The sequence below is a fragment of the Gymnoscopelus braueri genome, assembly GCF_963280865.1.
Source record: "Gymnoscopelus braueri genome assembly, chromosome: 12".
Classification (NCBI taxonomy): domain Eukaryota; kingdom Metazoa; phylum Chordata; class Actinopteri; order Myctophiformes; family Myctophidae; genus Gymnoscopelus; species Gymnoscopelus braueri.
The window spans coordinates 18166002-18190563 of record NC_137614.1 but is presented as its reverse complement, the minus strand read 5'-3'; the positions used below and the strand labels follow the sequence as shown (position 1 = coordinate 18190563).

General features: G+C 42.3%; 1 protein-coding gene across 3 annotated transcripts in view; it reads right to left on the bottom strand.

Moving 5' to 3' along the window:
• The window catches only part of LOC308096344 (forkhead box protein J3-like), a 70345-nt gene that overhangs the window by 13849 nt on the left and 31934 nt on the right, over positions 1-24562 (bottom strand). For all 3 annotated transcript variants that reach the window (XM_080443760.1, XM_080443758.1, XM_080443759.1), the window contains 5 exons: positions 18716-18799; positions 13941-14045; positions 10816-10965; positions 4250-4451; positions 1145-1381 (listed from right to left, as the gene is read on the bottom strand). In XM_080443760.1, the coding sequence (XP_080299886.1) occupies positions 1145-1381; positions 4250-4451; positions 10816-10965; positions 13941-14045; positions 18716-18799 (778 nt within the window). The remainder of the gene's footprint in view (positions 1-1144; positions 1382-4249; positions 4452-10815; positions 10966-13940; positions 14046-18715; positions 18800-24562) is intronic.

The following is a 24562-nucleotide window of genomic DNA, read 5'->3' as shown; positions in this document are numbered from 1 at the left end:
GGTCTTAATGGGTTAAAAGAAAATACATGAAGTTTCAAATCAAAGTTTTAAATGAATCCCACATGCTATGAATGTCCTGAGCTGTAAAAGAGAAAATCCCACCCACATCCCCTCTTCCTTGGTCTGTTGGTTATACATTTTTGCCTTAATGTGTATATTTGTGTACTGTACCCTGCATGGCTTTCTGTATATTTTGTCTAATGCTCATCAGATACTGTAGTTTTCCATTTCCTATTTGGGGTAACAAAGAATCTGAGAAATATTCAAGCGTAGACTCTCACATAGTTTAGTATTGCATTGTAAACAACCAATAACTCATTTAGGGCACTGGTTCTCAGTGAGGTCCGGGGATTTCAGGGGTTCTTGAGTGGGTTCCAGGGGGTCCCAAGCAAATTGAGAAACCAGTTATAAAAATGTAGGATGTTCGAAAATAGCTGATTTACAAGCTCACGCTCGGTTGAAAAACAATATATATATATATATACATATATACTGTATATCTTCTCTTGGGGGTCCCTGCCACAAATTATTTTCGAATGGGGGTCCGCGGCCAAATACGTATCAATTTGGGGGTCCTTGACATGAAAATGTTTGAGAAGCACTCATTTAGGGAGCTGAATGTGAGGATGCTGTGGTGTCACTGGTGCTGGAGCAGCTGTCCAGTGGGGCCCAATTTACAATTTTGTTTAGATTACGTGTGTGCTGCACAGTATATAACAGAGTCAACGTGGGGTCTGGGGACCCCCAGGGGTCCTTGACGGGGTACCCAGCAATATGAGGAACAGTTGAACGGCTATTTTATACATCGGCTATTCCAAAATAGCCGCCCGTGGGAGCTTGCAGATCTGCTATCTACGAAACATTTTGAAAAATCTTGTGTTGTGATACATTTGGAATAATTTAGAAATACACAAATATTCTGTTATGGGGGTCCCTGGCACAAAATATTTGGGGGTCTGCGGTCAAATAGAGAGACACCAAATCAAATCAAACGTTATTTATAAAGCACATTTAAAACAACCGAGATTGACAAAAGTGCTGTACAGGTTATAAAAACAAAATGTTTGAGAATCCCTGGTATATATATAACACACCTTTTTTAATGCAATTACAGTATATTTGTGTTGAAATGCATGAATCTCACCGGTGCTGGAGCAGCCCTGTCCGCTGTGACCCTGGTGGGACAGCTGTGGGTGCTGCTGCTGGGAGTGGTTGGAGAGCTGTGGGTGCTGGCTGTGTTGGCTGTGGACCTGGTGAGGGGACAGGTGGTGGCCGTGGTTGTGTTGGTGGTGGTGGGCACCGCCCCCAGCGCCGGGGGACTGCTGGTAGGAGCAGACCGAGCGTGCCTGCTGGCTGGGATCACTGGGCATCCCCATCAACCCTGCACGTACAAACAAACACATACAGTGTCACTGTCGGGTAGTTGTTGTTAATCACCAGCTCTCGTTAATACTTTTCATTGGTTCAATATTTATAAAAAACGCACAGACTTAACAACTTAACAACAAGCTCACAACATGACACGTACGCTTGTCTATCGGCTATTTCCACTACTTTTTCACAACACTGTTGAATGCTGAAGTAGCCTACATGTATCCCCCCCCCAAAAAAAACATAAAAAGTTGAGATATGGACATATAGGTTTCTGCCTAAAATAGACGTACTGTACTTATTACCTTAACCCATTCAAACCGGGAAAGCTTCTGTGTCATTTTAAGATTTCTTTGGCAATTAAAAAAATAGCAGATTATATACAAGCTTGTAGATCTGCTATTTTTTTTATCGTGAAAATGTGAGCAAATCTATGAATATATAATATATATATATATTTTTTTTTAAATTAAGCAAACATTTGTAACTCAAATCTTTGCTTCTGGGGATTCTACAAATGTCTTCTAAATCCTAACAGTTCTTCTTTGAAAAAACTTATGTTGCTATATATCAGTGGTTCTCAAACTTTTTCATGTCAAGGACCAACCAAATTTATATGTATTTGGCCGCGGACCCCCATCTCAAACTATTTTGTTCTAGACACCCCCCCCCCCCCCCCCCGCAGAAGCAAAGATTTGATTTAACATTTTTCACTTTAAAAATATATATATTCAAAGATTTGCACACATTTCCAAGATTTTTCAAAAAATAGCAGATCTACAACTTCACCGCGCTATGAGCTTGTATATCTGCTATTTTTGAATAGCCGAAAGAAATCTTAAAATGACACAGATGCTTTCCTGGTCTTAAAGGATTAAATATGTCTTTCCATTTTGACCCATCCTAACTACTTAGGATCAGTGAGCAGCCACAGTGAAGCGCTCGGGGACCAAATCTTTGTAATACCAGTACCTTGAGGGCACTGAAGTACCCGAAGGAAACCCAACGCAAACACGGGGAGAACATGAAAACTCCAAAAGAAATACCAGCCCCACCGGGGGTTAAAATAGTGAATATATTATGTTACAAAAGTGCAATATATATGCATATATATGCATTCTAAATACTGAATATATATTGCTTTCATTATTGGTAACAGTACTTTGCTGTGTAGGCGCGCACTTCAACACTTCACTTGGAACAAAAATGGAGGACTAGCATGGGAGTTGTGGTCTTTTGAGCTGGATACTGCAGGATAATACAGCTCTATTCTTCAGGGAGGTGATTCTTTCCTAATGAACTCCCTGCGTGTGGACCTCTTTGCTCAAGTAAATGCTTTCAACTGAAGCCCCTTCAAGCCCTTAATTACATATGGTTTACTTTTGTTACAAAGTCCCCCCTGGTGGAATCTGACTGTTTGATTGCAGATGTAATGAACAGGACCTGGGAGGCTCCTGAGAAAATATTGCAACACCACCTGAGTCAGACTCCCAGTCTAGTGTGTGGTCTTTTAGACAGTGCTGTGGTTGACCTTGGTAGAAGATGAGCTTCCACTGTTTGGGTGACTCACAGTGACTCAACGTCCCAAATACAATGACTGCCAAGTGCCAACAACGTTCCCTGGCCGGCAAGTCTGCACACTAAAGTCACGCACCCTATGCTGTCTACCTACCTGCTGTGGGGCCCTTTCAAGCATTCCCCAAAATCCATTTTCTTTTGTTGGTTTGATAGTTATACACTGTAAAGGCGGAGCTCTACAGTGGGTATTTTTCCAACTTGTTCATCCATTGTAGCCTGGTAAACCATCCCGGTCGTGTGAATTCACATTATCATGTGTCTTCTGCAGACCGGTCTGACCCCAAGCGCTGCGTGGGCGTTTTGCAGAAACCAAAAAGTGTAAGAGCCAATCAGCGTCTTGCGCTCAGGGCCATGTGATAGATGCTGATTGGCTACACCAGGCTACAGTCATATACATTGAGCAGAAATTGAATGTGACAAGAGATGGGACTGGGCAGCGGGTTGAGGCAAGATCTACAGAGCTCATCAATTTCAAAAGGTAGAGAACATACATACTGTATGTGTGGGCAAGAGGAGGAAGGGGGGGGGGGGGGGTCGAGGGGGGTGGCAGGTCCAAGCGGGAGGAGGAGGCCCAGTGACCTGACGGAAATCTTCAGGAAGCAATTAACGAGACGCTTCACAAATGTTAGAACCAATCTAATTAGCTGCTATCAAAGCTACAGAACCCCCCATACACTTTGTTCCGCTTGGCCGCAAATGTGTGTGTGTGTGTGTGTGTGTGTGTGTGTGTGTGTGTGTGTGTGTGTGTGTGTGTGTGTGTGTGTGTGTGTGTGTGTGTGTGTGTGTTTTCTTTCTTTCCTTCCACCGAAGTCTACTTCCTCCTAATTGCCTTTACTCATTTGACTGAGCAAGCCGTAAACTGAAGATATGTGGAACAATAGATTGTTTGTTTATTACAATACAATAGTTAGGCGGATTGGTGTGTGTGTGCGTGTGTGTGTGTGTGTGTGTGTGTGTGTGTGTGTGTGTGTGTGTGTGTGTGTGTGTGTGTGTGTGTGTGTGTGTGTGTGTGTGGGGGGGGGGGGGGGGGGGGGTTCAAACGCTTTTACTGCCATCAAAACAATGTTACATTTAGTGTACAGTGATTGCGATAGGGCAGTGTCTTACGCTTGACAGTTAATTATGTGCAGGAAAGCCTGACGGGGCACTTTGAGAGGCTTACATGTACAGTGCGCCCCCCCCCCCCCCATACACACATGTCAATGTACAGATTGGACAGGCGCATACACACACACACACACACACACACACACACACACACACACACACACACACACACACGCCGAATGCCAAGACATACCTTGCTGTGAAAAGGACTGCTCAAAGACACACTTGTAGAGGCTGCGGAAGGAGGCGCTGAGATCCTCAAAGTCGGAGAAACAGAGCTGCTTCTCCCTGGCCTCCGGGACAGGCAGACCCCCGAACTGGGGCTGAGGGGGAGGAGGGGGAGCAGGCTGCTGCAGGCTCAGGGACTGAGAGGAAGGCTCCGAGTGACTGCTCACCTGCAGGAGAGGAGAGGAGAGGAGAGGAGAGGAGAGGAGAGGAGAGGAGAGGAGAGGAGAGGAGAGGAGAGGAGAGGAGAGGAGAGGAGAGGAGAGGAGAGGAGAGGAGAGGAGAGGAGAGGAGAGGAGGAGAGAGGTCAGATCAGATCAGACGGTGGTCCAAAGAAACTGATAAGAGATGAAAGAGAGAGATAGATTAGCAACACACATGAGAGCAATTAGCAGTTCCACAGAGGAAGAAGTGATACCGACCATTAACACACCATACACACAATACACCGTTAACACGGTCTCACTTTGAGCAGAAAATCCAGCTTTTCATCACATCACTGCAGTTCTCTTCAACTATACGAACCGTCCATCCAACAGCCTGAAGACGTTCCTTGCAATCGCTACGCCTCCGTAACTATGAGCCGAGCCCGACTCACAATGACACGTCCAACCCCGCCCGCCCTCTCTCCATCGTTGTGGCAGTGGCCTTTATGTCTAACTACCTCGCCAGGGAGAAAAGATGCCTCCGAAAAATCTCTGCCACCGGTAATCACCCTCAGCCAGGAGGGGTAACACCTGCACCAGCTAACGAACCGGAACTAACACCATCCACCTCCACTGGCCCCCCCGTAGATGAGGTCTGGAACGACAGGGCCCGGGGTGTCTGTGTGTGTGAGAGAGAGAGAGAGTGTGTGTGTGTGTGTGTGTGTGTGTGTGTGTGTGTGTGTGTGTGTGTGGGGGGGGGGGGGGGGTGCAGGAGGAAGACAAACAGGGGAGAGAAGATGGCCTCCAGAAATGAGAGGTTAACGAGATGAGATTGTGCTGACCTTTGCTAATGCAGGTGGGAGGTGAACAGAGGAAAAAGTGATTGATGGTGAAAAGGTGAGCTGCCTTGACGGGAAAAAAAATAATGTCAGATGTGGGAGGTTTTTTCATTGTTCGTCTAATTTGGGAGCAAATGGCTGGGGATCAAGATAAGACCCTAATGTTGCATTTTATTCTATTAGGTTCAATTGCACGGGGAAGAAATACAAGCACAGTGACAAACATCAAGAATTACAATACAATGTTTGCCATTCCCTTTCTGTGTTATATCATATTATATGATATTATACTGTATACAAAACAACACTGCAGTTTATACCAAATAATAAAATGTTACGTTTTAGATTAGCACTTCACCCAGTTTCAACCTTATCTTCATTCAATTGGGAGAGGCTTAACAACTGCAGTTTTCAAAGCCCAAGGAAAAATACCAGACTGGAGCAACCATTCCACAATAAGTAATAACTCTTTCATCAGGCTGCTCAAAAGAACGAGTGGGTAAAACATCAAGGTAACAGGTGGAGGAACCGGAGACAATATCTTCAAGTGTTTTGTAATCAATGGAATTAAATTGCATCACATATACCAGGGGTCTTCAACAGGGATTCCGGGACCCCTAGGGGGTCCTCAGAGTTACTGCACTTGAACCCTAGCATCCCTTTTTTGAGGGGAACATTAGCTGAAAATAGCTGATCTACAAGCTGCGAGGCGTTGCGAGCTTGTCCACGCCTTCGTCTCATCCACGCACTTCTCATCAGGATCCCTAGCAAGAGCCTTCAAATGCTCCAGTATATCCAGAACAGCGCTGCTAGGATCCTGATGAGAGTGAGGCAAACACGAACACATCACACCCATCCTCCGTTCACTCCACTGGCTTCCCGTCTCTTTCCGGACCCATTACAAGATATCCCTGACGACTCATCAGTGCATCCACGGCAACGCTCCTTCCTACCACAAGAAATTATTCTCCCAACAACCCTCGACCCGCAACCTCCGCTCTTCAAACACTAACCTCCTCCAAACCCCCAAGACCAACCTACGTACCATGGGCTACCGGGCCTTCTGCTCGGCCGCCCTCCGTGCCCACCTGAGAGCACCACAGTCGGTTGACTATTTTAAGAGAGGACTAAAGACCTATCTTTTTAACAAAGCTTTTTTTTTAGCTACACTGGTTTTACCTCTAGGCTTTATGCCTTCATGTTTTAAATGTTTTGTTTCAGTTTCTTAGATGTTTTTTTAATGGTGTGATGACTCTTTTTTTATGCAACTGCCTATTGTAACAAATATAAAGTGCATTATAAACTAAATCCATTATTATTATTATTATTGTAGATTGCCTAATGCCTACGGTATTTTCGGCAAAGAGGTTTGGTGTAGAGGGGGAAAAAAAGAGTAGACCAAGTTCAAGTTCTCTGTTTTCTAAGTATTGAGGGTTTAAGTGGTTAAACTGAAAATACATGTGGCCGATCAACCACACTACATGCAATGACACCTCTAAAAAAAAAGTGTTAAGGTGTTACCACAGCTACTTGGTGGTGCCATAGTGGCACCAGGGAGGTACTCAGATGGTATCACTGCCGTTATCAAGTGCTAACCACTGTATAACAATTATATACAATATCTAGTGGGGGTCCCTGCTTCATCTCTCTCTTAGCTCAGGGGGTCCCTGCCCAATAAAACGTTTAAGACCCCTGATGTAGACCATGTTACTTCTGGAAGACTACGATAATGATGATAATGTTTTGTTTGACACTGAGGCGTTAAAAACGTGTTTGACACCTTGAATCTTGTCATTAAAAAGGATGCAAACTCAATTTACTGGGAGAAACTGTAGTTCTGGTGGTATTGGAACTTGAGGATTAGTTAACCTGTCTCCAGTAGCAAATAAAATTTGTGAATTGTTACTGTGCTTTTTGATGATCTCAGAGAAAAATGATTACAGAGCACTTTTCAAGTTCATACTATAAATATGCACATCTTCTGAAATAAATCTGGAGGTTCGGTTTATGCCATTTTCACTCTGCTTTCTGGCATTCTCTTTTCTGGGCCCTTACAGAGTGAGTGTTTCTCCATGGTGTCTTTTGCTTATTACAGTAGCAATAAATGTAACCTTAGAAGGAGCAAACAGGGCAGTGCTGTGGTAAAGTACCTGCACACCTTTTTCATGTGACGGACCCCCAAAATTATATGTATTTGGCCACAAACCCCCATCTCAAAATATTTTGTTCCAGGGACCCCCAGAAGCAGAGATTTTAGTTACAAATGTTGGCTTTAAAATATATATATATTCAAAGATTTGCGCAAATTTTCAAGATTTTTCAAAAATAGCAGATCTACAAGCTCATAGCGCCGCACCGTGCCGCGCTATGAGCTTTTATAGCTGCTATTTTTGAATAGCCAAAGTATACAATAATGGTTAAAGTGGTGAAAAAGATTGTGACACCACAGTATATTAACTTATTTAGCTGGGGACCCCCTGGTACCCCGCCAAGGACCCCTGGGAGATGTATACCCCTTGAGAACAAATGGCCTAGGGGACGAATCCACCGCGGTGCATTCGGCTTTGTTTGAGCATCTACGAACACAATTGGTCCGTGTTCGGGGGAGGGAAGCCGGGCGGGGAGTGTGACATTTGTCCACTGCACGTACTCCTTCGGGCTGGGGGCGGCACCTGTCAGCAGGGAGTGTTGGGCGGGAGGATTAGGACGGAGGCGCAAGGTCCTCCCGGCGGAGGCTCCTCACTGGCAAGTGAGCCAGTAGGATACACCAGCAATGACAACACACAGTAGTGTACAAGGAGGAATTAATTGGCACGAGCAAAGATATCCATTACATTGAAGACTATTGAATTGAGAGCATCGTCAACATAATTTGAAGCTGGGTCAAATTCAGATTTGATGGCTTCCATAAGGATCTGGTATCTATAAATGCACCCAATCTCTGCATCCCAACTCCCTTGGTAATAACTAGTCCTAAGTTCTAAGTCCTATGATATGGGTCAGTTCTTTCACATGTTGAGACAAATCAAACATGTCAACTATGGCAGAATATTCTAATGCAATTGCGCGAGAATTCTACTGCGTTATATATACGTGTATATTAAATCACCCGTAATGACACAGTCAAATTCAGTGCAGATAATTTGAAAGCATTTCAGTGAAATCCTCAAGGAAATGTGGAGAGTATTTTGGTGGCCTATATATGACTATATTATAAAATACATGGAGAGAATTTCATTTCCATTTTACATGACACATATTCAGAGGATGAGATCTCTCCAAACGCTTTTTGAAAAGAAACATATACCCCAAAACGGCACAAACACCCCCTCTCTTTTTGCTTTGCAGTACTTCAAATAAATAAATAAATATAACATTTGGTGGGGTAGATTCAATAAGGGATGCATTTCCAACCAAGCCTCTGTTAAGACCATCAAATCAAGCTTGTGAGAGGTTATTAAAAGTAACTTGTTACACAGACGCCTAATATTAAATCGGGCTACTTTTTCATTTGTTGGAACAATGCCTGAGATACTTGACTTACAGGGAATGTGAATCTGATTTGTAGGATTGGAAGATTTTACTGTGACCTGTCTTGACACTGTGGCTATTCTAAGAGTAGATGTTAAACATGTCTGTGTCCCAGTCCGATAGGAGTTACATGAGTTCGATAAGAAACCTAATAGATATGGACTTGGACTAGAAGCATGTCAATCTCTGATGGACTGGATCCGGTCAAAAACAAATAGTTGTGATGACCTGGGGAATGTTTGCTGTTAGAAAATTATGTTAGGCATTGGTTTGGTCTGGTTAAGGTCAGAGTAAGGATGAGTTTGCAATGAGATTGTGTGACCTCAAACTCCTAGATTTGGAAATAGAATGGAAACCATTTCCCAACCATTGGAACTGACCATTTTCCAAAGCATACCCTGTTATGTTTGATTTCCGAGGAAGCCACTGGATTCATTTCATTTCGCTACGATATGGAAATCAACTTGCAGAGCCTTGAAATATAGTGTGGATTTGTCAAAGTTACGTTATCATTGAGTTTCGATGCATTTTAAAGCACGGATTGATGTAAAAAGTATAGCTGAAAAGAGTCCCTGGAGAAAAGCTTGATTTATGAGCTGAATTCAAATAGTTTGCTTCCTTTGAGTATTTTGTTAAGAGTCAGGATGGAATAGCTGCAATCCCGCCAGTGAGTTGTGCCAATCTAATCTATCTCTTCAAAACTGCAATTTATTGTCATCATTAAACAAAAACACACACACACATAACTTGAAATGACTTGATTCAAATTGCCAAAGGAGCTTGTTTTGACATGGATACGAAATCATCCAAGCAGCCAATATCATATCTGGCCAAATATGTCAGTGTACTGTGGCCTGCCAAGCCTGGGGTGTACTACACTTTGCCAAGACCGTAGGCACTGAAACTGTAGGGAACATGGGCCAGCCAGCCTTGATGTAAATGAACTCACACTGCGTACAGCATATCTTTGAGTGTGCATTTTGAGTTCTTGCATAGATTAATAGATTAATAATAGTCTTTAACTGCTTGGCCAAGCTTCGCATAACGTTTGTGCCGCATAGCAGTATAAATGCAATGACATGCAGCGTTCCCAACATGCATGGTCCCAAAAATGCTGGCGCCGTCCTAGTAATAATTCTACAGTGTTATAAAGCAGAATGTAATGCAATATAGAAATGGTCTTCATAGAAAGTGTTACCAAACATTACTAACCAATAACAATAATCTTTCTAAAAAAATACAAACCTTTGACACCGTGGCTTGTTTTGACACAGCGCGTAATTCCCCTTTTATCAGTAGGAGCTACGTATACATTTAAACGACCACGGCTGTTTGGCATGTGTAGGCCACTGACCATGACTCGTGGTATACTTGACAGTACTGCCAGCCATTTTCCCTGTTTTGTTTCATTTTCATGGATTCAGTTCATTTCAGTATGGTATGAAAATCAACTTCGAAAAGTCTAGCTGAAAATAGCCCCTGGAGTTAAGATTGATTTACAAGCTCAATTCAAACATCCATGTCCAATTATGTTTGTTCAACATTGACTCAATTATTCAGGTAAGTTCAGAAACATTTTAATAACTTCGGACATTATGTAAACAAAGATAAGCCTACGGTTTAAGCTGTCTAAATATTAAACCATTAATGGGAAAATTGCCTATGTTTATGTACCATACAGTATATGGCTGAAGCTGTGAAATGACAATGCCATGTATTGATGCTGGCATGGTCCTATAACCACTTAAACCCATATACTTAGTTGACCAGGGTCCCCCCCATGGCTCAATACTTTGTCTGTCCCTTTTTTCCTAGTCTACTCTACACCAAATCTCTTTGGCGAAAATAGCCGATCTGCATGCTCACAATGCGTTGCAATGCAACTTGTGTTGAGCTTGTAGATGAGCTACAGTATTTCCATGGAATGTTCACCAATAGGGATGCTAGGGTTCATGTAGTAAAACAATGATCAGAAACTGTGTATAGAGTGAATATAGCCCATGCTATAACGGTCTTACCGGTGTGTAGCTGTGTACATTGGTGCCTGTGCTGACAGCAGAGTTGAGGTTGAGGGAGGCCAGGCTCTGGTCTGACAGGCTGTTACTGAGGCTTCCTCCCATACTCCCTGGACTCTCACTGCCCTCCGCCTCCGGGTTGTACAGCGCTACCTGCAGTTCCCACACACACGCGCACGCAGAGGAACACACATATACACACACATTTTAATCATTTTATTTATGTGCAAGTATTTAACATAGATAGTAGTAGATGCAGGTAATTTTGGATAAAGCAGAGCATGTATCCAGCTAGAAGCTAGTGTCGCACACACACACACACACACACACACACACACACACACACACACACACACACACACACACACACACACACACACACACACACACACACACACACACACACACACACACACACACACACACACACACACCAATCAACATCTACCAACCAACAAAAGAGACAGCTCCTGCTCTTGCACGATGAGCTCTAGTCTGCAACTCCAATTTTGCTCTAGCACAAACCGTAGGCCAAAATCTCCAATTGCACATATTATCCCAAAATCTAATAGCTAGATTTAGCACGCTAAAATATGCTTAGCAAGGACGCACCCAACTGATTTTGGTGACCCCATGACTTTTCCTCTAGTGCCACCCAATTTCCACTTAGGTGTAAGGAGCAGATTCTGACCCAGATTCCTACCTAGGATGACAAAATGATGCGATCGACACATTAACTGGATTATTACCAGTACACCCCAGGAAATGTACAGTCTATTCCCAACCCAACCCACTGTGTCATTTAAAAAAAATGCACAGTGGTTAAACTGAAAATCTATCTATAAATATATATTCTAAATTCCTTAAGGTTGAGGCATTGCTGCTGGTTCAGCCATTTAGAGCAGAGCACTTAACCATGGAGGCAAAGAGCTATTGCAATCTTATGGGTTCGAATCCAGTTCACGACCCGAGCTGAATGTAATTCCCTGTCTCTCTCCAGGATTCTCTTAAAAACTCTCATAAAAAAAACATATAATTGAAAAAAAAAGTAATTATGTAGATACAAGACTGGTCTGAAGGAGCGGAGGTCGTCTTGCTGAGACAGGTTAGATCAGAGAGCTTCAACAGGCGCTGCCCTGAGGTTAAGCTGCTTCATTTATCTCTGGGTCTGTTTTACTGTCAGTACAAGCTAAGTAGAAAACCAACATGGCCTCTGGGCTACATGTAATTGTATGGAGAAATGTGAAACAGCAGCAGTCGCAGAAACAGAGGTAAGGGGACTCTGGGGCAGCGCTGTGTACTTAAGAACACTCGCTGGAGAGCGAAGAAATGTTTCTGGCAGATGGAATTCTTGAAAAAAATAAAATAAAACTGAAGGCATTGATTACACAAGAGTTGAATAAATGTGCTGACAAACAGGGGGTTTGTATTGATCAAATGTGGGAGGCCATGAGTGGAGAGCCATAAATGGTGCAGCCTGGATAACTGAGCAGTGAAATAAGTGGTCAGTGTTGGGTCTGTACTGCAGGTCCAGTCCCAGGACTGAGGGTTATGTGTGAGCTGCCCGCTGTGGCACAAATCCTCTCTTTGGTTGAGGTCAGACGGAGGGGCTACGGATGAAGGCATTCTCTGTGTGTGTGTGTGTGTGTGTGTGTGTGTGTGTGTGTGTGTGTGTGTGTGTGTGTGTGTGTGTGTGTGTGTGTGTGTGTGTGTGTGTGTGTGTGTGTGTGTGTGTGTGTGTGTGTGTGTGTGTGTGTGTGTGTGTGTGTGTGTGTGTGTGTGTGTGTGTGTGTGTGTGTGTGTGTGTGTGGTGTGGTGTATTCATACATGTGTGTTCCAGATCAGACAGGCATCAGAGGTCATGGAGGCCACTTGATCTCTGACCCCTCGTACAAACAGTCACGCCCAGCTCAGAATATGTGCGTGTGTGTGTGTGTGTGTGTGTGTGTCTGAATGAGGCCATAGCTGTCAACATAAGGTAGTTGGCTGATGGCTGAAATGAGCTCTCTCTCTGTGTGTGTGTGTGTGTGTGTGTGTGTGTGTGTGTGTGTGTGTGTGTGTGTGTGTGTGTGTGTGTGTGTGTGTGTGTGTGTGTGTGTGTGTGTGTGTGTGTGCGTGCGTGCGTGCGTGCGTGCGTACGTGCGTGCGAGTGTGCGTGCGTGTGTGTGCGTGCGTGCGTGTAAATGACAACTGTATGAAAAGCACAGATTGCTTTAACAGCGTCTTTTGGTTACAGTTGAAACTAGCATGGATCCCATCCAGGCAGTATTAGTCATAGCCTGGAGCACAGGGCGTCCTATATCATTATGCTATGTCTCGTCTAATCTCCACATAATAAAGAGTTGTGCATGAGAAGCCTTTCCTGTTCCAAACTGGACTGTGCACAGCCAGTCTACCCCCTGCACTGTTTGGTAGGGGGGGGACACAACAACTAAACAACAACAACAAAACCGTCTTTAATTTATCTTATTAGATTTAGAATTAATTAGTGACCAATAAAAGAATGATCCACCACATAAAAGAGTCCAAAGGACTCTACTTATAAAAGAAAAATATTAACAAGCCTCTATCTTATTGGATAATGAACTGCAGTTCATTAAACTAGCCATAAAACAGGCCTTTTCTTTTCTTTTTTCTTTACCCTTTTTATGATAGAGTTCCATGGATTCTTTTGGTTTTTATCTACCATGTAAAACAATGACAGATATACTCCATTGGCCAAGACAGTGCTCTTCCACAGTCCAACACACTCTCCATAATATTCATAAGACTTCATCGTATTAACAACAAATTAATACAAGAAATATAATATAATTAGTACAAGAGCATTACACATGCTATGCACGTGTACGCACACACACACGCACACACACACACACACACACACACACACACACACACACACACACACACACACACACACACACACACACACACACACACACACACACACACACACACACACACACACACACACACACACACAACCTTCAATAAGTATGACATGCTGAAGCATTGCACAGTAGAGACATAAACATTAGATCTGACTAGATATACCCATGCCATGCTGCCTAGTATGTTTTCAAATGCATAGTGCCTCCTAGTGAACCAACTAGTGTTCTATGTACCTTGTTTGTGACAGTGTTAATGGCCAGCTGGGTGGGAGAGGCTCCTCCTGACATGATGCAGTCCATCCTCAGAGACTCAGACTCCAGGCTGTATGGAGTGGACGCCTGTGGAAGAGGAGAAAGGAGAGGATAGATGAGTGGGAGGGAGGGTGTAGTGAAAACAGGTCAAAAACCCTCTCTAAAAGGCCAGTCCACACCAATGCAACTCCTTGCAACTCCTTGCAACCATTATCCCCAAATGGCAGTTGCAAGGAGTTGCATTGGTGTGGACTGGCCTTAAAACGGTTTTGTTGCAAGGAGTTGCATTGGTGTGGACTGGCCTTAAAACGGTTTTGTTGCAAGGAGTTGCATTAGTGAGGACTGGCCTTGAGTCATTGTTTCCCAAACAGTGGGTCGGGACCCATGTTTGGGTCGCGGAAACATTTTCATGGGTCGCAAGTTAATATCCCCTTATTTTCATTTCCTTCAAATATATTATTTCAAAAGATTTTAAAGTTTAAACAAAGAAAGCACAACTTTTCATCAATTAAAAACAATTCCAACATTTCTTCTAAAGTATTTCATAAATAAAATCGAAAAATCTAATAATTTCCATAAAGAAAATAAAGAAAAACACTTAAGAGTAAGTGAAAATAGCAGATCAACAAGCTTGCAGCGTGGTGCGAAGCGACACGTTGCGAGCTTGTAGATCTGCTATTTTCACTGGTTTGGGTCCTGGGCAAACGTCTAATTTCTCTTTTGGGTCTTGAGCTAAAACGTTTGGGAACAGTGGCTTCATCCTTGAAACCAGTCATCATTTGCATCCAGAAATCACTCACAATTTCAAAATAATTCTATCCACACTAACATGTTGTGGCAGATGTGGCTCAAATTGAAGAATGTTTTCATTTTCAATATTGTTTTTAACCCCTTTTCCCCCCCCATTCAAAATAGCAGATGTATCATGTCTGAATAAAACATAAAACTATTTTTTCAGTTCAATTCTTTAGATTTTTACATACATTATGAAACTGATATTGAAGATGAATTAGAGACGGGCATCCAACAAAGGCCCTGAGCCAGGACCTCGAACTCAACATTGCAAGTAATAGTAATAATCATCATAATAAATTATTATTATCATTATTTGTATTAACGTTTTATAACATAATCAACTATCTATGTGCATGTTTCAAGACAACTGTCATTACATGTCACCATGCATTGGAATGAATCAAATATAGGAAATAAACAAATGAATAAAAAGTATAAATAGAAACGTACAATCACAATAGGAACTTTTTTTTAAAGGCTTTGAATACAAGTGTGCTTTGAATGTATCTCATCTGTATGGAGTCGGCTTCAGATTGCTGAACTAGTTCAAGTGCGTTTCATTTAAGTTCCCAGACACACAGCGAGATAGAAGAGGTCACATAATTGTCACTCGATAAGATGAATCAAGCATCACTTTTGCTCAATGTGTACTCAAGAGTTAATTTTGTTGCTATCCTCACAGAGAGCCTAAAGTAGGGTTAACCGTGTGTGAGGATATGAGAGACACTATTCAAAGGTCGATGTAAGGCTAAGGCAAGGCAGGGGAAATAAAAAAGAAACAGAAAAAATACAGAATGGCATTTTTTCCTCCTTCTCTGACTCATTTCAAGGTTCAAGACAGCTTGCCTGCCTCCCCAAACTGCTTAGAGTAAGAGGATTGGTCGGCAACAATGCAATCTTTAATTTATGATAAACTCCCAGAGGAAGGGGATTCGTCCGTTTCCTCGCGGAGGCACGTAAGACGACAACGGAAAGGTGAAGAGAGGAGAGCTTGGGGACGAGGTAGAAGAACAAAAAAATATAGGTAGAGAATACCTGCAATGATGGACAGAATGAGACACACACACACACTCGCACGAATACACACATTTGCATATACACACACATGCACAGACATACAATGCATTCATACTGTACTACAGACAGTGAAATAAACACATGGTACATGCACATATATACACATGCACAGATAGGCTCACACACAAACACATGAGGTACACGTATGCTGTGTCTACATAACTATTACAACGCATTTATCCAACAGGCATTTAATCTTTCTTCCAACTTTGTCTGTTTTCATTAACAAAGATCATATTGACACCCCTGAAAAAAAAGACTTTGACTGTGTTTAGCTTAAGTGTGATAACAAAAGGAAACTCAATGGCGCACCGTGGGAGCTATCCAGCCCACCTTTTTGTCTGACAATAACACTACCCTCTGCTATGATTCCAAGCTCTTACAAAACCACTGCGTTTCTCCTCCGTGCCCATGTGACAGCCAGCAGTGTCTCTGCAAACAGTGGAAGTGAGGCGTAAGAAAAGAGGTCAAAGGGCGCGTCCATGTAAGATGAGATGACAAGGCTCTGAATTAATTAATGTTTGTAATAAAAAAAAAATGGCTGGGGAAGAAAATATGTCTAATGGCAGCCCCCGGGCCTTGCACGGTAATTAACTGGAACGCAAGCCTAGAACACTCTCCCTCCCTCCCCGTTCTCCGTCTCCCTCTCTCTCTCTCTCTCTCTGTCTCTTGGCTCTTTCTCTCTCTCTCTCTCTCTCTCTCTTTCTATCTATATCTGTCTCTCCTTCTCTTGCTTCTACCTCCATCCCTTTTCCTTTGCAGATCCTTAACTCCTTCACTGTCTCCCCTGCTAACATTCATCTCTCTCTCTCTCTCTCTCTCTCTCTACAATCACATCTTTGTCTATCTCCTCTCGTCATCTAACGTCTCTCTCACTTCTCCGGCTGCTGTAGCCTCTCTTTGTCTCTCTCCCTCTCTCTTGCTCCCGTGCACCTGTCTCTTTTCTCCCTGCTGGGCACCTACGATTGTGCACTTGGACGTTTTGTGCCTGCTCGGTATCCCTGGAGATGGTAGACGGCCAGGGGAAAGAGAGGTATAGGCAAAGAGAGAGAGCGAGACAGAGAATGGGAGAGCGAGAGGGAATCATGCCGACCAACAAACAGAGATAGAGGGAAAAACAATGAGAGAGAAAACGCAGCCCCTGATGGATACATACTATAAGAAATTGAGATGGACAAAGGTAGAAGCAGATACAGCAGGAAAGAAAGAAGGATTTACAGTAGTTCAGCTTAGCTTAAAATGAAAACACCCAAAGTCTAAGATATACTACTATTGTAGTAAAGCCGGTTAGAACGCATCCCATCATTTCCCAATCGCAGGGGGTTTGGAAGAAGGTTTCTCGCATGTTCAAGATCAGTCCTAATTTAAGCCTCTCAGCAGGGACATGGGCAAATCCCAAATTATGTACAGGCAAATCCACCTTGGTTTGGAAGGAACGTGTAGATAAAGGCATCCATACCCTCTGCGACCTATATGAAGATAATGCTTTAAAATCATTTGAAATACTTGTTCAACATTATAATTTGGCCAGGAATCAGTTTTGGAGATAGGGTTGCAATTAAAACATTTACCTACAAGCACATTTGGCTCCCCACAGACTCCCCCCCTAGGTACGGATCTGCTGAGGACATTTTTGACAGTCTTTGGGCTGGGACATGAGGCTTCTATATATTACTCTATGCTTCTTGACAACAGTGCTGTGCAATAAGATGGTGTCAGCCCTTAAAGCAGTTTGGGGAAAGGATTTGGGTGTCACGTTTGGGGAGGAGGAGTGGGACGTCATAGCAGGGATCCCCAAGCAGGAATCCAGGGACATTAAAAAAAATTCAATTCAAGATATTCCATCGTTTCTATTGGACACCCTCTAGGCTCTTCAGACTGGGTCTGAAAGAGAACCCAGATTGTTGGAAGTGTCGGGTCGAAGAGGGTAATTTGGTGCATGCACTTTGGGCCTGCCTGCCTGAAAATCTGTGATTTCTGGAATAGAATACACTATCATATTATGGTCATTACGGACACTGAATTAGAATTTGATCCTGGTTCATACATTCTGGGGGATCCCTGTCCTCTTAACCGTATTTCAAACCCAGTTGCAGGCTGTTTAAAAACTGGTGTTATGATAGGCAGGCAGATCATAATGAGGGGTTGGAGGGCTTCCGGAGGGTCCATCATTTGCTGAATGGCTCAAGTAGCTTAAGTAAGGTAGCCGCCTTCGAAAAGGTCTCTTTCAGAGGAGTATATATCTTGCCAAGTGAGGGAAATACTTAAGAATTTCATTCATTGTAGCTGGAAGGAGGGCCTGCTCAGTCCAAGCGGATTACACACATTTGTGACTTAGGTTACATGGTCGCTACAGTGTAGTTGAGACTTGTAACGGAGTGGGGAATGGGTTGAGGGGGCCCTGCACAGGAAACTATGTATAATTTTGCTCCTGTTTTAGACTGTTCTGACCTCTATATTTTTGGTTGTTTTTGTTTTATTTATTTATTTTTGTTTGTCTTTAGTCTTTCGGGGGATGTGCATATAGGTTTGTATTTTGTGTGTTGTCTGTTTCCTTTATCTGTTGTATTTTCAGCATTTTGGATTGTATGTGATATTGTGGTTATTTGTACCTTGCTGGTAAAGCCATTTATATTTGCAAATGTACTTGCCTCTATCACTGCACTGTGGTCCATAATTTGTGACATCTTTAATAAAATGTAAGTCATGAAAAGATATATATATTGTGGTAAAGCCCCCCCCCTGACCCACATACACCACAACCCCCCAATGGATGCCATGTGAATATGCCAATGTAGTATTAAAGCAGGACTCAAACTCAGGCGGTTGCTGTTAGAACTGACATTAACGGGCCAACAACAGGTTTGTAAAAATGAAATGTCTACCCTCTCTCCAGAGCGTGGTCTCTTCTTTGGCCTGCTGGGTACTGGGTCCTCTTTGGGGTTGTTGTCTATGGCCCAGTAGGAACCCTGGAGAAAAATCAAAATAACACAGACTCTAACCATATATCTGAACACAGTCAAATCCAGAGTTCATTTCATTTTGAGTCTAAAAAACTGAACCGTGAACCACCCAGTGGAATGCGATGGCAGAACATAGACATAGCATACAGTAAAATCCTCAGTGTTAAAGGAGTAGTTCACACAAAAACGTACTTATTTTCTATCAATTACACACCCCATGAGGCATTGAATTCATGCAGTTGTTTTTGTCGCATTCCTAAGCCAATAATTTGATTACCGGCGGAAAGATGCTAGTCAGGTGGTAGGAGACACAAAGTAGACTCTTTGTGTCTCCTACCGGAAATACACCCGGTCATCAAATTATTCGCATAGGAATGTCAAAAACAAACAAGAAATGACAAGTCATATTATACCAGGTGCTTCTCTCTGTGAGCGTGTGTGTGTGTGTGTGTGTGTGTGTGTGTGTGTGTGTGTGTGTTAGCACTCATTAGCATGCTCAGTAGCAACCAAACAGGGCTCAACTACTGCTGTCTTTGTCAACCAAAACGGTCACGGAGGTTAGACTTTAGTTGCCCAATGCCCACTTAAATGAGCTTCTGAGCTTACACACCTGGAATTAACGAGCGACATTAAGCAGCGCTTACGGCCGGGCAGCGATACACACTCGTCAGCCGCAGCTGAATGAATGAGAGAGGGGGGGAGAGGGGGAGAGGGGGAGAAGAGAGACTTATGATCCCATAGCATGGAAGGACGGCCCGTCTCCCCATTGGCTTAAAGTACAGGCAAAACGCGGAAGGGTCCCCATTGGCTTAAAGGAGTAAAGGACAGCCAATGATGAAAAAGTGTCGAGAAAGTAACGAATAGTTGATCAGTCTCTTCCTAGACCAGGCTGCACCTAGTAAAAAAACTCAAGGCTTCTTGGGGTGTGTAATTGATAGAAAATAAGTAATTGTTTTGGTGAAATATTCCTTTAATATACTCCAAGTGTATAACAGCATGGCTTCATGTGGATCTTGGACTTCACATGTGGTTAGTCTGTAGACACCAGTCGTCTATATAACTAATCTATGACGTATGACTCCATTTTTTGCCAGGGTTTCAGCCCGATTCGACTGGCATTAATTTCCTCTTATTTGGGCTTCCACCTGGCTATCATCACACTGTTGAACAAGGCCTGATCACTGTCTGTCACCAGGCTGGCCCGTCAACTGGAACACTTTCCTTGAAACAGACTGTTGCCCTCCCTTCATGAGGATCTGTTCCTCTATTACTTTCCCTGTGGACCTGTCATGTGGATTTTTACCTGTGCATGCTATGTGGACCTGCCAATGTGTTACCACTTTTGTACATCTAAATACTACTGTATCTGCTGTTGTGTGTGTGTATATAGTCATTTAGATATCTATGTTGTTGTTTTTTGTTCTCTTTGACATGTTTCTTTACTGTTAGATTTTTCCTCCTTGCTCTCTCACTCCCTGCCCGCCCAACTACAATAATAATGATGGCGCTCACGCAAAAACGAATTTCACCCACTTCTTCACACCCGTAAACCTGTGATGTGACAATAAAGTAGATTCTTTATTCTTGATAAAAGGGAGAGGAAGTGAGAGAGGGAGAGACCAGGGCAATATTGCAATAACCCTGCTGTGCCCCTGATCAGTGCACTTTCTATTAGAGTCGCTCCGTTCCACAAGCCTTTACTGACATGAATGACTTCCAGATGCAATCCACTCTGCAAAAGACTTCCTGTTTGCTACCGTGGTGCGCAGGATCAAAAGATTGATCAGTGAACAAAGGAGTGTAAGGTTCACCTGGGCCCAATTTGTGTTTTAGGTAGGTTCTACAAGGAAAACAAAGAGGAAGAAACTGAGAATGCCATGCATGCATGAGTATCGTCTTTAGAGTCTAAAATGTAGACTTTCCTTATAACCAGTGGTGGAAAAAGTACTCAAATGTTTTACTTAAGTAAAAGTATCAATACTGCAATGTAGAAACACTCTGTTACAAGTAAAAGTCCGGAATCAAAATGTATTTAGAAGTAAAAGTATTGAAAATTGGAAATACTCAAGTAAAGTACAAATACCTCAAAAAAAGTACAGTACTTAAGTAAATGTGTTTTGCGTTTGCAGTGGAGTTAGAGTGGTAGCTCATTTTGCAACAAGGAGACCTTTAATCTCACGTCATCCTCTGGCCTGTGCCCATCAGAGACTGTGAGACTTTTGCCAACAGTTCATTTCTATGTGTTTACTGTAGCAACGCAACAGTCTATATATTTGGGAGGACATGGACACCAAAGTACAGTCCAAACACAGGTTCTCTGTCCAAACACACAGTGTCCAAGTTAACTATAAGCATCAACAGTGTGCTGAAAGTTCCACTGTCCCAAACTAAAAGAGCAACACGGATAAACAGACCCATTTTAGTAAACACAGTCGTAATACCTTTTCCCATTTATAAACCACAGCCCAACCAATACTTTCAGCTAAGTTTCTACCACACCTACAGCATGAATTGAATTCAGTCATGGAGGCCCTGTTAAGTTGCTCTCCTGTCCTGTTTGACGTGTATGTGCATCGTACTGATATAATGGACAGTCCGTTATATCAGTACAATACAGAGAAAGCTTAAAGGGATACTTCACTTTCACATAAAATAAACATTTAAAAAATATATTAAAAATAAATGAAAAAAGTAATGGAAAAATCACGGCCCCCTCACGCATTAGAGTGTCCTACTAATGTGTGAGGGGGCCTTTATTTTGCCATAACTTCTTTCATTTTTTTAAAATATTTATTTTTAATGTTTATTTTATGTGAAAGTGAAGTATCCCTTTAATTATCTAAAAGGTGTTCCTTGTTGTCCTGATGTATCACTCTTGCCTCCATTTACTGTACCTCTGGGCTGACCAACGCCAAAACACACATCCTCTGTTAATGTAACTCTGGGACTGTACAAATGTAACCAAATGGACCCGTAATGGAGTTACAAATTGATAAATGACACTGAGTATTTGACTGTGTACCTGCCTCAGTTACAGCTGTAGGTGGTATACAGTATATGTAATTCAAATCAACATCACGATTATTTCAAACCTTTGAAGTCATAAGGCCCAGCCCTACTTTCTGCATTACCTTCAATTTAAAATCCCTTGCTGGACAAGACTAACTGTAAGAATGTTTAAGAATGTTTGCCAAATGGTTAAACCTGTGAAAATTAACTTCTACACAGCCCTCTAATGATGTGACAATCATCACATAACTACACAGATTTTAATCAGTGTAGGAACATTGCAATTATAAAATTCATCAAAGTAACCTAATGATGCTAAGATGTGTACACAGCTCCCATTAACAGGAGTGTTCTCAATGTCACATTAAGGTCATTGGTGTGTGAATGCTAATGTAGAACAATAAAAATACTAAGCGATAAAGTAAAATAAGATGAGATAAACATTATTAATCCCAGAGGTGAGCGAAAATTGGGTTAGAGCAGCAAGGATTTTCTCCAAATGTATATGTTATGCCAATTCCCCCTGTATGTTCTTGCTGTCGGTAGAAACCTTGTATGTCCAAAAAACGTTGCTTTTCAGGAAATGGAAAAGAGAAAAGAATTTGTGTTCCAATGGATCCAATGTAGTTATTATTTAGTCACAAGCTCTTGTTAATAATTTTCATTGGTTAAATGTTTATAAAACCTTCAGGCAGACTTAACCACTCCGAAACTGGCATCCCTATGTTGGGCATGTCATTATAGGCAAAAGAAATCCAAGAATTTTCAAAAATAGTGAAGATAGCAAATGTACAGTAAAAGCTCACAACGTATCGCGAAGGGTTGTGAGCCTATTCACCTGTTTCCTAGGCTGTGTGTTTTCCACTTCCTGTCGATTTGATCCAATGAAATCCAATGAAACTGGTCAGATGACCAATGATATCCAATGAAATCGACAGGAAGTGGAAAACACACAGCCTAGGAAACAGGTGAATAGATCTGCTATTTTCACCACTTTTGCGCAACACTGTCATACACCAAAAAAAAACATTAAAAGATGAAATATGGAGATACAACATTTCTGCCAGTGGTGATACAGTCCCCGTCATTGGAAACCCCCCCCCACTGTAGTTCTGGGGAGGCTGAGCCGACTGATCTACAAGCCCACAATGCGTTGCGTTGCACATGTTGTGAGCACGCAGCAGAGTGAATCTAGAAATTGTTATTAACCCATTAATACCTGGAACGCATCTGTGTCACTTTAGCTTTCTTTGGCTATTCAAAAGAAAGCGCGGCACTCGGTGCCACGCTATGAACTTGTATATCTGCTATTTTTGAAAAATCTTGACATTTATTTTATTTAATTTTTTTCAAAAAACTGTTAGGATTTAGAAAACATTTTTAAGAATCGCCTCAGGTCTTAATGGGTTAATAATAATTATGATCAAAATATCTACCAAAATGACCAATTCAGCAGCCATATAGTCAGGCAGCTGTATAGTGGCACTATTTGAGTGCTGAAACCACTGTGGCATTATCATGTTCCATCTCTAGCCTATGTCTGTCCATCAGCCACTTAAACCCGAGCATCCGCATTATGGGGAATATACGGCTTGTCGATCAGCTATTTTCAGCGAAAATATTTAACCCATTAAGACCGGGAACGCATCTGTATATCTGCTATAAAAAAAAATAGCAGATATACAAGCTCATAGCGCGGCATGAATAGCCAAAGAAATCTTAAAATGGCACACAGATGCGTTCCCTGGTCTTAATGGATTAATGTAGAACAAAAACAGAAAAGACACTAGTATGGAGCCCTGGGGGACTCCGCTCGACAATGCGTGGGCTTTGGTGGATTATCATTTTCCATCTCCATCCTGTGTCTGTCCATTAATGTCCCCTTCAGTGTGTTGACTCTGTGAACCTGCTCAATTCTCCTTCAAACAGGAGAGCTGGATGGATGCCACAGCCCACAAAACACAAATCTAAACATAAATCTCTGCATCCGTTTTTTGGTCCTCAAACCAATTCTGTAACCAATCAATTTTCTCTTGGTTTAGTTATTTATTTCTTATTTTTTTTACATTTCCCTTTCCCCCCCAAGCCATGAAATCCAGTGGAACCCCTTTGATACGCCACGCTGAAACACTGCAGACTGCAAAACATGTCGTCGCTTTCGGGCAGAAACCTCGTATCTCCATGTATCCATCTTTTTTATGTGTTTTAGTAAGCTACTGCCCTACTTCATCATACAAGAGTGTCGCACAAAAGCAGAGACGGTAGCAGGATCTACAAGCTCACAATGTGACGCACTGTGAGCTTGCAGATCTGCTATTTTCACTATTTCAAAAAAGTTTTTAGAATAATGATTGGAAAAGGATTTAGGACATACAAGGTTTCCGCCCGACAGCAACGTTATGAGGAGAGCTGAAGAAATCCATTTCTTTTAGCTTGCTCATTTCCTTCTGCTCAGTTTATTGTTCCCCCTCTTTCTTTTCTGCTCATCCTCTCTCTCGCTACCAAAGAAGGTCTGAGTGGGAGACTGAGAACTAGATGTTCATCACAATCAGTGGTGGAAGTACTGAAGAAGTACTTGTGTTTTTATACTTAAGTTAAAGTAGCAATAGCATAACGTAGAAATACTCCTACTAACTACGTTCAAAATGTTCTGAGATGTAGTGGAGTATTACTATAAATGAACAAAAAAATGGAAATACTCAAGTAAAGTAAAAGTACTGCAAGATTGTGCTTAAGTACAGCACTTCTACCACTGATCAC